The 12,867-nt window shown below is 31.6% G+C and overlaps 1 protein-coding gene across 1 annotated transcript; it reads right to left on the reverse strand.

Moving 5' to 3' along the window:
• Nucleotides 1–720: 720 nt before the first annotated feature.
• On the reverse strand, nt 721–2,488 carry LOC111993872 (uncharacterized). Its single transcript, XM_024025697.2, has 3 exons — nt 2,223–2,488; nt 1,577–1,717; nt 721–1,025 (listed from the first exon to the last, which is right to left on the reverse strand). Exons 1-3 carry the CDS (start codon nt 2,415–2,417, stop codon nt 882–884), a joined length of 480 nt encoding a protein of 159 aa, XP_023881465.1. The 5' UTR covers nt 2,418–2,488; the 3' UTR covers nt 721–881.
• Nucleotides 2,489–12,867: the final 10,379 nt, after the last annotated feature.

Consider the following 12,867-nt stretch of genomic DNA (forward strand, 5'->3'; position numbering starts at 1 on the left):
AATCAGGTTTATCTTAGTTTGATGCAAATTCTTAGTTGTTGTCGTTAGTCTTTTTACTATTCTTTGAGTTTGAACTGTTTAGTATTTAGTGAGTGTTTTAACTGTTCCTAGAAATTGGTAACTTAGAACTTAAGTTATTTGCTTCTATCTTTAGTTGTTACTTACATTTCCTCCATTCGAGCATTGGAAATCCTCTTAATTGGGACATTATTGAACCACATTTTCTTAACCACGAAGTCAAATAATTCACCCTAGTCCACAAAAGGTTATATCGAAGCTTTGTCATAAGGCATTCAAACCACTTGTACATCGAAAGAGTAAAAATTAAAATACTTAGAACCTCAAAGAAGTACAACCCATTGACTCCTTTAAGATAACTGCTTGCAGCACATTGTTGTGGAAGTAGAACTGCATTTCAATGAACACCACAAAGAGGACAGTAGTTTTCGCATGAACAATAACCCAGCTATGATGTCTTATTCGTCTCATTCACACTTCATTATGAATAACAAATTCCAATATTGGTTATCTCTTTTTCATGTCATAAGGCGAGCCAATTTTTTTATTTATCGTCTATGCATCTTCCAATATTCAGATCTTCGCTACTATTATAAATTTTTAGTCCAGAGATAATTAAATAATTAACAATCATATACTAAATATCAACTAAACCAGTCCAATCCCCCCCCCCCCCCCCCCCAAAAAAAAAAAGGTCTAAAATAGATAAAATAAATCCTTCAACTATCAGAATAGTTATTCGTCTTTCAATTGAAAAATGAAGATACATTACTCAGCTACAACAATAAAACAAGTGTCTAATGGAATTTAAAACATGCACATCTATCAACTTTCATAACACTACTGTGAAACAGATCCAGAGATTAGAGTTTGCTGGCATGTTTACCAAACAATGAATGCCGGCCTTCGGCAATAAGCTCCCCTGTTGCTTTGTTCTTTATAAGCACGACTGTTCCAGAGTAACCACCTTTTCGTCCTAAAACCCTTGAGGTAAGCTCTAACTCATCCTGCAATATGCCATATAGGGAGATCAATTGCAAAAGCTAATCTAGAGCCAGAAGCTGCAAAGATGCACACAATATGAAACTAAAAGCCTGCTTATTTTACTTCTTGAGTTTTTCCTCTTCCAACAGAACATGTAACTAAAACACTAGAGAAGCCAATATGATTGCCAAAATTTTCAATTTGTACTTCATATTAAAAGGTACAATACTTGAGAATTGAACGCCAACACCTAGGGACCATATTCTAGATCAAATTTTAAGAACGCTACTGGTCAATTAAAATGCATTGCTAATATGTCAAGAGCCTTGTGACTCAGTGACATTGCCTTGTTCTCCCATGAAGAATTTAGAAAATAATGTGTAATATAAAATTTCCGGGTATGAGTTTAATAATTCATGATAGAGGTTATTTTTTTAACTAATTGTTCACTAAACATAATAAATCAAATGATTGGTTCAACACTACACATGCACAATCTAATTAAAAGACATATAAATCAACCCAAAACCATGTCAAACACTTGAAGATGTTTTAAAATGCCCGGCAAGCTTACATCAAGTTTCGCAGTTGAAAGAAACGAGATTGACATGTCCACCGAAACATTCATGGGGAGACCCTCGACATGGACAACAGCACCACCAACTTCATCAACAAGATTTGCAATTGCACCTGAAGCCAACTTACCAGTCCTATCCTGCAAATACCAATCCCAAATAAAGAATTTTTCATTTCTAAATGATTCTAATCATTAAAAAAAAATGTTAGAATTGGATAAATGATTAAATTCACGATTTCCTAACAGTTTAAACTTTTAAGTCGTAATTTATCATTCTGGTGGTCTCCACTCTATGTCTCATTTAAAAATTAAAAATTTCACGCTTATTGGTTTAATAATTAAATTTGCTATTTCAGGTTCAGGCTAGCTTAAGCTTTTGAACAATTGATAATTAATCAAAATCAGTGAAAATTGCACCCTTGCAAATGATTATTTTCAATACATCTAGTTTCTGATCCCAAAAAAAAAAAAGAAAAAAAAAAAAAGAGGCATATTCTCAGATCATAATTAAGCTCTTGAACAATCCAATTTTCCAACAAAATATAAACATATAAATGCATAACATAACACACAGATTTACAAACATGTAATATGAGAAAGTCTTTGAGCAAATTAAGCGGGTTGAGAGTTGAGATTATCTTACGGTGAGGCGACGAGGGACTTTGAAAGTACAGGACACTAAGCCGGGTTCGACCCGGTCAACTCGGATGCCCCGGAGGGCAAAGTCCTCGTAGAAACTCGGTTCGTGGCCGACTCGGTGAGGGTGGATTGTGAGTCGCGACACGCTCTCCGATTCTTTTTCCGAACTCAGTTCCAGAAACTCTCTAGCCTTCTCCATTTTATTTTTCTGACTCTTCTTTCAGGTTTCCAATTCTAGCTAGCGACTCTGTCTATTCATTCTCTCTCTCCGACTTTTCGCGAGAAAAAAAAAAAAACAGATTACGATGCGAGGAGGAATTATACGGTACGGCCATTGACTTCGTGCAACCTATTACTTGAATGAAATCCAGACCGTTAAATGTACATAAAACGTTGGGTCCTCAACAAATCAAATATGTAAGATAGTGATGATAAGATATGCACATTATTTTTATTTTATTATATTATCAATAGTTTTGACTTTGGAAGTGTTATTATTATATTTTATTATGAAAAGAGTATTCTTGAAAGGGTCCACATAGATAGTTTCGTTAAGATTCTGGTAATACGTGTGGTATTATGTTACCGTTACTTTGCGTGCAGTTGATAAATTCACACTAAAGATCATATTATTATTAGGATTTTACTAATGTGTGTCTTAAGAGCACATAATAATAAACTAATTTTGAAAAAAATTTATAAAGAATTGAAAAAATTTTGACAATTTTTCAATTCTCAATAAATCTTTTTTAAAAATAAATTTGTTAATGTATGCCCTTAAGACACACATTAACCAAACCCTTATTATTATTATCCATCCAGCGCGATCATTGCAAAAGTAGGCCATCCACTCGATTGCCTCTAATTGGTTGGTCGTTGTCTTAGTTAGTAGGTCGTCATCCACTTTCGAAGACAACTAATCTTAGGAATTAGGATAAGGTCGTTGCAATGTGGATTTGAAAGTAATAAAAGCATAAGTGATAGGACATTCAACCAAAAAAGAAAAAGAAAAAGTAAGCTTAAGACAATGTCTAAATTTCGTCATTTGGCGTGCATAAAGCTTCCAGCGCATCATGCATGGCAAATCACAAATATGCTAGCAAGTCATAATACTTTTTTGCATCATTATATACGCATACATAAATATATAAGAAGTGTCACCATTCATTTACCCTCTTAAATGAGTCCTAAAATAAAAGGCCTTCTATTTTTCTATTATAAAGTCAACTTGTTTCTTGTTAGGGGGAAAAAAGTCAACTTGTTTCTTTCGTGTATCGTGTAACTCACAAATTACTCATAAATATAAGGACAAAATTTGGTTACAAAATTAGTTGTAGTTTAAGATTATAACATTACTTAATATTATTAACATTGCTATATATTTCAAAAAACTAACCGTTGGATTGCATGTTCCTTATGCTTTTAAAATACATATTAAATTTTGTGTTAATCGGATATTATTTACCATATAATCTATAAGATTATATTTTAAGTATAATTTTAAACTACAAAAACTTGTAATTTAAACAATTTATTGATGAAATCTTCGATTTTTTTAGAAATTTTGTAAGCATAGAAAATATAATGAGAATATATAATCCAATTGTAGATTTGTCAAAATTCACCCCCAAAAAAAATATATTGAGTAAGGTTGTAGTTTTAGATTATAGCCAATTTTGTAATTAAATTTTTTCCTAAATATAAATAAGATATTTTTATGAAAATATAAATAAGATTTTTTTTTTTAAGAAGAAAGACAATAATTATCATTAATGAAGGCTGGTAAAATTAGCCTGTAAAATAGTAGTGATATCTGGTGGTACATCTTCCATCCAGACTTAGAATTGTGGGATGGAATTGCTCGTCTCGCAAGTAAGTGAGCTACAATATTTCAATGCCAACGAACATGGGAATAATCTAACATTGAAAAATGAGAGGCAAGATACTGAATGTCTTTGCAATGTGGCTGAATTTGGATAATGAGTGAATGCCTTCTTTGAGTGCTGTAATGACGATCTGTGATTCGTCTTCCAAGATTACTCTTCCAAAACCTGTATCCAAAGCTAGTTCAAGACCTCGTCGTGCTAACAAAGCTTCAACCTCAATAGCCGTAAACTTTGGGATAGAGAGACCATTACTTTACCAAGCTCATCCCTAATTATCACCCCCATACCAACACAATTTCTTTTATTAAAAGAGAGCGTCGTCGAAGTTAATCAAATAAGAATTTAAATGTGCACAAATGTAACTCACAAAAGGCCTTGACATTAAAGCATTTCTTGGTTTCTTTTATATATATATATATATATATATTAGAAATCCTAATACCTAAGAGCATCCACATCAGTTCTTCTAAATTTTCTGTCTATTTTACACGAAAAAACTTCATCTTTCTATTTTATACTATCATTTTTACAAAACACCCACATCAGCTTATCTATTTTACAAGATATTTCAATAAAATATTCATTCTCCTCTATTTTTTTTATTATTTCTCTCAACTGTTTTTACCTATATGTGCGTGCGCGCTCTCTCTCTCTCTCTCTCTCTCTCTCTCTCTCCTACCTTCTGTCATTCTTTCTCAAAAACTACCAACCTAGATCTTCACCTAGTCCTTACTTCACCGCCCGAGCCAAAGCCTTTCTTCACCGGCCGATCCACGAACCAAGCTCTGGCGACCCAGAACCAAGCTACGGCAACCTAGATTGTGTCTTCACCAGCCGATCCACGAACCAAGCTCTGGCGACCCAGAACCAAGTTACGGCAACCCAGATTGTGTCTTCATCGGCCGATCCATGAACCAAGCTCCATGGCCCAGATCGTGTCTTCACCGGCCGATCCACGAACCAAGCTCCAGCGACCCAGATCATGTCTTCACCGGCCGATCCACAAACCAAGCTCCACGACCCATATCCTTTCTTCACCGGCCGATCCATGAACCAAGCTCCGGCAACCCAGATCATGTCTTCACCTGCCGATCCACGAACCAAGCTCCATAAGCACTGATCTATTTTTCTGTTGGTTTGTCTGTGTGGGTTTGTTTGTGTGTGGGTGTGTTTCTGTGTTAATTTGTCTGTGTTTGTGTGTGGGTGTGTTTGTGTGCATCTGAGGAAAAGAAGATGAGGAGTTGAGGTCGTTGTGCACGGAAAAGAGAGAGAAAAATTGGTGCGAACAAAAATTACTAAAATAATAAATACACGAGCTACAGTACCAGTGTATATTTACACGGGTACTGTAGCTCATGGAAATATATACATAATTTTACACATTTTTAGACCCACTGATGTGGGTGTTTTTTTGCTCAAAATGTGTAAAATTTGCACTGTAAATCTATTTTAGAAGAGTTTAGATGATCTGATGTGAATGTTCTAACTTCACCCTAAATCCACTCCCTAGGCTCAAGCTACAGAGCCCATGGAAAACCCCCAATCACAATTCGACCATATGATTGAGTCAAAATTTCACACATTCTCATATTTCACCATATTTTTTAATATTACCTATCAGATCTTTGATATGTAGACATGAACATAAAGACTGTGTGTAATATTTATCGATCTCGTTCTCACAATTTAACGGTCCGATTGATCCCACGTTTCACCACACCCTACATTTCCCTCATGATATTCAAAATGGATGGATGTGATCTTGATTTGTGATTGGCGTGTAATCATTACATGTCACATGCTTTGAAGTTTGACCAAAGTTTAACCAATCCCGCCTAAGATTTGAACCGCATCATTTCTAAGATCTAACTATTTGAACTTAATCATGTTCTGCAAGAATTAGCCACTCACCATATCCCTCAAGTACGCCAATTGGATTTCCAATATTACCACTAGATCATAAAGTCCGCATGTTAGACGCCTAAACAGCAAGAAACATTGATCGGACCCAATCTCACAATTTGACCATCTAATTGATTTAAAAGGTTCCACTTCGCCAACATGGCCTTGACATAAAAGCATTTATTGGTATCTTTTCTTGTCACACTGTGGTACCTGCACAAGTGTGCACAATTGTTCATCATTTGGCATGCATAAAGCTTCTAGTTCATGCCGTGTGGCAAACTTTTCAAATTACAAAAAAACCACTAGAATTTTGAAAGCATAAAGCGGCTTACCTAAGCCTATTGAAGTGTCTTTAATAATGTAATTTTATGAAAAGTGATGAAAATATGAGATTTTCATATTACAAACCACCTAAACTATAAAGAAAGAACCTCTCATAATGCATTTTGAAATTTTCACATTTTATATTACATTCACATGTACATACTTAAATTATATGAGTGATTGCCCGAATTGATTATCAATTGCAATGTTTTTTAATGTGCTGATGCGTATGATGTGTTAGGATGTGTGCCTTTAAATCCTATTGTATGATATTATGTATGACTTAATGTTGTAATTAATAAAATTGTTTTATTATTATCTAAAATAATGATAACATGAATATTTGGACATTATCATATAGTACATGAGAGGCATAGTATGTGATTTATGTAAAAAGTCGTAGAACATATAAATCGCAAGTTCTTTGTAAACTCAAAATTATAGTTCGTAATTGGTGATGAAATTATGCATTTCATCTGTGAAAATTATAACATATCAACTAAGATGATTTGTCTTGATCACGGAAGTGGAGACTTCTAGTTGGTATGTTGATATGTTTTAAGAGTTAAGACATATTGAACTAGACCGCTGTGAGATTTATTTTTCTCCTAACGACTGTCAAATGAATAATAAATCTCATGACTTCTATTTGCATGAACTCTTAATCCTGAGAGAATAATGGACCTAATCATGAGGTGTAGGTTGCTTTGATATATTAGGAGTGAGATATAAAGTTACAATCAAAATCTCAGTATGTTGGACAGCTACATTTAGTGTTGATGGAACATATATTCTCAAGATGAAATTCATAATCTCTTAACGGAGATATAAAATATTGTTTTGAGATAAGTTTAATGAGTTTGGTTATTCAGAGTGTTAAGCCTAACCTTTTAGTAAGGAGTTACTAAAGTATATATTTATGAAATTAGATTCATAAATATACAATGAATAACTTAAAGGATTAGACCAGACACTCAAGGATCAAGATGTAGTAATCTTCAAAGTGATAGTCTATATTCATGATTTTGTATTACTACGAATATTTTATGAAGGGGTTGCATGTATAATAAAGTCTTGGGATATAATTTATTAATAAGGCTTAGAGTGTAATTATATTTATATAGTAGTATTAAATATAATTAATGGTAACTTTGGACTTGTCAAGAGTTGACAGAAAAGCCTAAGGCCCATTGGAGTTAGTGTCTTATTGGTTCCACTCTAAGTCACATACTAAAATCCAATTGGAAATGCCCAATAGGCCAATCCAATTAGATAATCAGTTAGTTATAAAGGGAGAAACATACATAATTTTATTTTAAGGGAGACATCGTTGTGAAATGCTGTGTATGTGTGAGTGAAGTCACTCGATTATTCTCTCTTGGAAACTGATTGAGAGACCATACTTCTTGGGCGTAAAGTGGAATTGGAGTGAAGATTAAAAGTGTTTCCAAGTACTTATAATCTTTTTTTTTTTTAAATTTCATCACACCAAGGTACGCTATCTTATTCTTAGATTTTGAAATTTATATAGTGCATGTTATCAATCATGAATAAAATAGATCCATGTTTATTGCTTTCGTTGTGTGTTTTGTATGAAATACAAAACCAAATTTTCTGACATGATGCATAAACCCCATTTAGAAAATAAATTAATAAAACCTCTCATAATACATTTGAAATTGTCACATTTTATATTACATTCACTTGTACCAACTTGAATTATATGATTGATTGCCTGAATTAGTTGCAAATTGCAATGTTTTTTATGCACTAACGCGTATGATGCATAAACCCTATTTTGAAAATGAATTAATAAAATGTTTCATAATACATTTGAAATTGTCACATGTTATATTACATTCACTTGTACCAACTTGAATTATATAAGTGATTGCCTGAATTGGTTGCCAATTGTAATACTCTTTATGCGCTATCTCGTATGATGCATAAACACCATCTTTAGAAAATAAATTAATAACATCTTGATAGAGTCTCTATCTAATTCATTTTGTCGTTTTTATAGTACTTTATCAAATGAGTCTTCTATTATACATTAGTTGACCTAAATCTAACTTTAGCTAGGTTACTCAAGCTAAGCTTATATTATGAGTAAACCTATTACTAAAATTAGGCAAATAACTCATGCGTTGCATAGGATGGATGCATTTAACAAAAATATTTGTTGGCATTTTGAGTTCAGTATGGTGATAACTTTCAAATCAATACTTTTGCTTCCCATTGATATATTGCACATGGTTGATGCTTTGGGAGCGAAATGCTAGGAACATCTAAGGGGAAAATTTACACCAACCTCGCCATCAAAACCCTATAAATATTCTCTTCAAGTCATTGGGGAAGGTATGCATTCGCATTCCTTGATACTCTATAATTTTTCCTTTCTAGCTTGAATTTCAAGTGCCTTTGACCAACCCTATTGGTTGGGCATTGGCTTAGTTAGTATGTTGTTATATTCTCTCATAGCTCTTCGATTGGTGAACTTCAGGACATTTGACTACCTCGCTTACCTAGAATTCTTGTTATGGTTCATATTCTTGAGATCTTTTTATCCACCCAAACCTTCAAAATGCGTGGTTTCATTAATTGATTGTTTAGACTGAATTGCTAAAGCAGAAACCCAAATTTAGGAGCTCTTTGGATCTTGAATATTAGTGTTGAGGAGTTTGTTTTAATTAGTTTATCGGGTTTAAAACAAAGAAATTGGGCAACGATATATCTGTTTCTTGAGAATATAAACTTTTAAAAATGTAAATAAACTAAAATTTTCAAATTTGTATCAACATTGTGGTTAATCTCCTAGTCCCACATCAAAAGGGAAAAAAATAATAAAATTCTCCTAATTTCATATATCCAAATGACAAAGACAAAATTTGTAGTTTCATGTATCCACCTGACATTTCTAAATTTGTAGTTTCTGATTTTTCAGTTTCTTAATAACATTACTCAGAACTTTTCCTAAAAAAAAAATGACAAAGACAAAAAATTTCATAGACACAAAAAACTTTACGTCGGACTGATGTGGTAAATTACTAATAATAAATAAAAAAGAAATATTATTAGTGAGTCTATGTAAAAACTCATAAAATATTTTCAACTTAATTATTGAAAAAAATATTGTTTTTTTTTTTGGTGTAAATAGCATTCCTCATACATTTAGGACAAGCTTTGTGGAAAAGTGAATTTAGAAAGAAACGAGGCAAAGGAAGTATTGACTTACTTCAAGAACGAAGATGCACATTTGTTTAATTGAGGTAAGGGTTTTATTAATGTACTCTAAGGACATATACTAGTAAATTATTTTAGATATTTTTTATAAAATAATAAAAAAATACCAATTTTTCGGATAATTTTTTAATTCCTCATAAAATACTTTTAAAAATAAATAATTAATGCGTGCGGCTCTTCTTTACGGAAATTGGTCTTTATTTTAGTGGCAATTGCTCAGGAAGAACACAAAAGTGTGGATTCCCATGCCAATTATGGTGTCCCGTGTGGAGTTGACTTAAATATGTGCATACCCCGAGAAGCAAGTTGTATTTGTCGTGTGGTTTTGAGCTTTTTTAGCTTTGTAACTTTTAGATTCCTTAACTAAATTCAAGGAGACGATAATGTTATCTAATTACATTCAATCGTGCAATACTTTGTCGTTGAATGCAATATATTCTATAGATGATTTGTGAGTATTTCACAAAGAAAATGATGTCGTGTGGTTTTGAGCTTTTTTAGCTTTGTAACTTTTAGATTCCTTAACTAAATTCAAGGAGACGATAATGTTATCTAATTACATTCAATCGTGCAATACTTTGTCGTTGAATGCAATATATTCTATAGATGATTTGTGAGTATTTCACAAAGAAAATGCTAGCCAATACTTTTAAAGTATTAATTAATAATTTATTTTAAAAAAAAATTTATAAAAAAAAAAGTAATTAATATTTTGACAGTTTTTTTTTTTTCCATAAAATTAGTGTCAAAATTTTTCTAAAATTGATTGATAACCAATGCCTTAAGGACACTCGTTAGCATGACTCTTTCACAAATAAAAAAACTAAGACAATGTTACATTATAAGTATTACGTCTATAATATTTTTACAACAAATCATAAGTAGTTAGTCGTTATTTGTTTAAATATGAATTTACCACTTATATTATTTTTTTATCTCAACAATAACAACTAGTAACAACCTGCCACTTGAAATTTATTGTGAAAATATTGTGGACATAGTATTTCTCGTTACATTTTTTGGACTATTAGCTATTGGTTTAGATTCCCTTTTCTAAAGAAAGCTGGTTTGGTGAACTATTTTTTCAATTTGCTACGTAGCTATTGGTAAAACTATTCATAACTTATTTAAACAAGAATTTTGTCATTTTATTCTTTTATTTGGGCAGAAGAAAGTACTAGAAACTAAAAAAGAAAATTCGCAATTATTCTCATCTGAATATTGTTCTCTTTTAAATCTACTTCTACTCCAAGCCATATCATTAGCTTTCTTCCTTTGATCCTTAGAAAATTAAAAAGGTGAGGCGAAGAATGAAAGCAAGCTGTCTGCGCTTCTTTTATGAAAAATTCCTCACTCCAACTATGATTCTTTTTGTTTTATGGGACAGCCCGTACTCATTGGTCATGATTCTCAAACTATTTACTTAAGTTGTATGTTGGAATGCTAGTTCTTGTCCTTTTTCTTTTTTAGAAGAGTAAGTTATTGTCCTTAACTATACACTAACAATTACTTAATAACAACAACTAAGAGAATCCCACATTAATTAAGAGAGTTTGTTATGTATAGTATAACTTACTTTACTCTTCTTTAAAAGTTACTAAGGTTTTTGAGTGAAGTTGTGGTGTGTATTTGTGTTAAAACTCATTTCCTTTTCCCTCTTTCTTGTATGTGTGTGTGTTTGTTTCCTAAAAAAAAAAATGTTTTTATTTTTTATACAAAATAGAAATTCCACTATAACATAGTCTAAGTGTATATATGTATAAAACTTTCTCCTGGAGACGTAAACCCTAACCCTTACTTTCCACACTTCACAAATACTTATACTTATGGAGTAACCATCACGCCAGAAGTGTATGGTGGTACTAAGTTTTCATCATACTTATAAGAAAAGGAAAAAAAAAAAAAAAAAAACTAAGTTTTAATCCCAACATTTAGATATGTGTTATTACTTTTCAGCTATTCATAAATTAATTAATTGATAAGTCCTACTCTTTTTCTTGATAATTTGGGGGAGGAGGTTTTGAAACTTAGATCTTTTGTTAGAAACAAATAAGTATTAATTAAGCTACAAAGTTAATGAAATTAGGTATAATAAAATTTTCACTAAAACTCCTAAAATATCCCACAAACAATAAGCCCTTTATTTCAGAATTTTGATAGAGGGAATAGAAAAACTATTCTCATATTTGAAAGTTTAAGTGAGAGGGAATGCTCATTCTTCCATTTTTCCTCAAAATCTCAATTTTTCATTCTCTCAAAATTGGGAGAAATTAAAGGGAATGAAATTAGGTTTAATGAAATTTTCACTAAAACTCTCAAAATATCCCACAAACATTAAGCCCTTTTATTTTAAAATTGTGGTATAATTATAAGAGTGAAGAGTCCAATTAATGGGTATTTTTAGGGCATTTGTTAATGGACAATTTTAGGAAAATTTTAAAGTTCATTTCATGGGAAATATAAAAAGTCGTAAAAAAAATCACTTACTTTTTTCTTTCCTTATAAAAAAGTTTCTAAAAATAATTTCAAAATTAATGCCCTTAGGGCATCCATTAACTTTTCCTTAATTAAAAGATTTCATTAATTTCTTTCTATGTTATTCTTAAACAAGATTACTTATATTTGTTTTTTTTTTTTTTTAATTTTAAAATATCCAAACTAGATTACTTAATTTCATTAATTTCTTTTCTTTTCCTTTCCATTCATTACCTAAATACATTCCATTCTATTCCTTCATAATTTACTCATTTTATTTCATTATGAACTCTAAAGTCGCTTAAGCATCTCTTGATTCATCTTTGTTTTCTTGATTGGATGTAAACTTTGAAGCATAGAAGCAAAAATGAAAAATAATACTTACATTTTTTAATTAGATACAAAATAGTGGTGTTATTAAATCCGTATTGAACAATTGGTTAAACCGTTAAACCTATGAGTCAAAGCATTATTCAAAATAATTTGGTGTAAAATACTGGATGTGCAATGATCTAATCTCAAATCGTGTAAATTGAGCACTCGCTAATCTTCTTGACTTGCAGATAAAAGAAAGAATACCATGTAAAACTGTGAAAGAAGACTAAATTGAAGTCACTTAACTTTGAAGTATGAACTGAATTATCGAACTATTAAAGATTGAAAAGATAAATTGATAAAGACATAAAAGTGATAAAGACCATTAAATGAGAGTTGGGATTGAAGAGATAGAGAGATAGTGATGAGATGGAATGAGATAAAGAGATAGTAATAAGACTATAGAAGAGACCTATTAATGATAAAGTGATGAACTTTACA

This window comes from Quercus suber, unplaced genomic scaffold (genome assembly GCF_002906115.3).
Source record: "Quercus suber isolate HL8 unplaced genomic scaffold, Cork oak 2.0 scaffold_8, whole genome shotgun sequence".
NCBI classification, from domain to species: Eukaryota; Viridiplantae; Streptophyta; class Magnoliopsida; order Fagales; family Fagaceae; genus Quercus; species Quercus suber.

Excerpts from the sequence above, each read along its gene's own strand:
- LOC111993872 (XM_024025697.2), bottom strand. The coding sequence starts at position 2,417 with ATGGAGAAGGCTAGAGAGTTTCTGGAACTGAGTTCGGAAAAAGAATCG. Across the intron at positions 1,718-2,222 it reads AAGTCCCTCGTCGCCTCACC|GATAGGACTGGTAAGTTGGC; the intron begins GTAAGATAATCT and ends TGGTATTTGCAG. Across the intron at positions 1,026-1,576 it reads TTTCAACTGCGAAACTTGAT|GATGAGTTAGAGCTTACCTC; the intron begins GTAAGCTTGCCG and ends GGCATATTGCAG.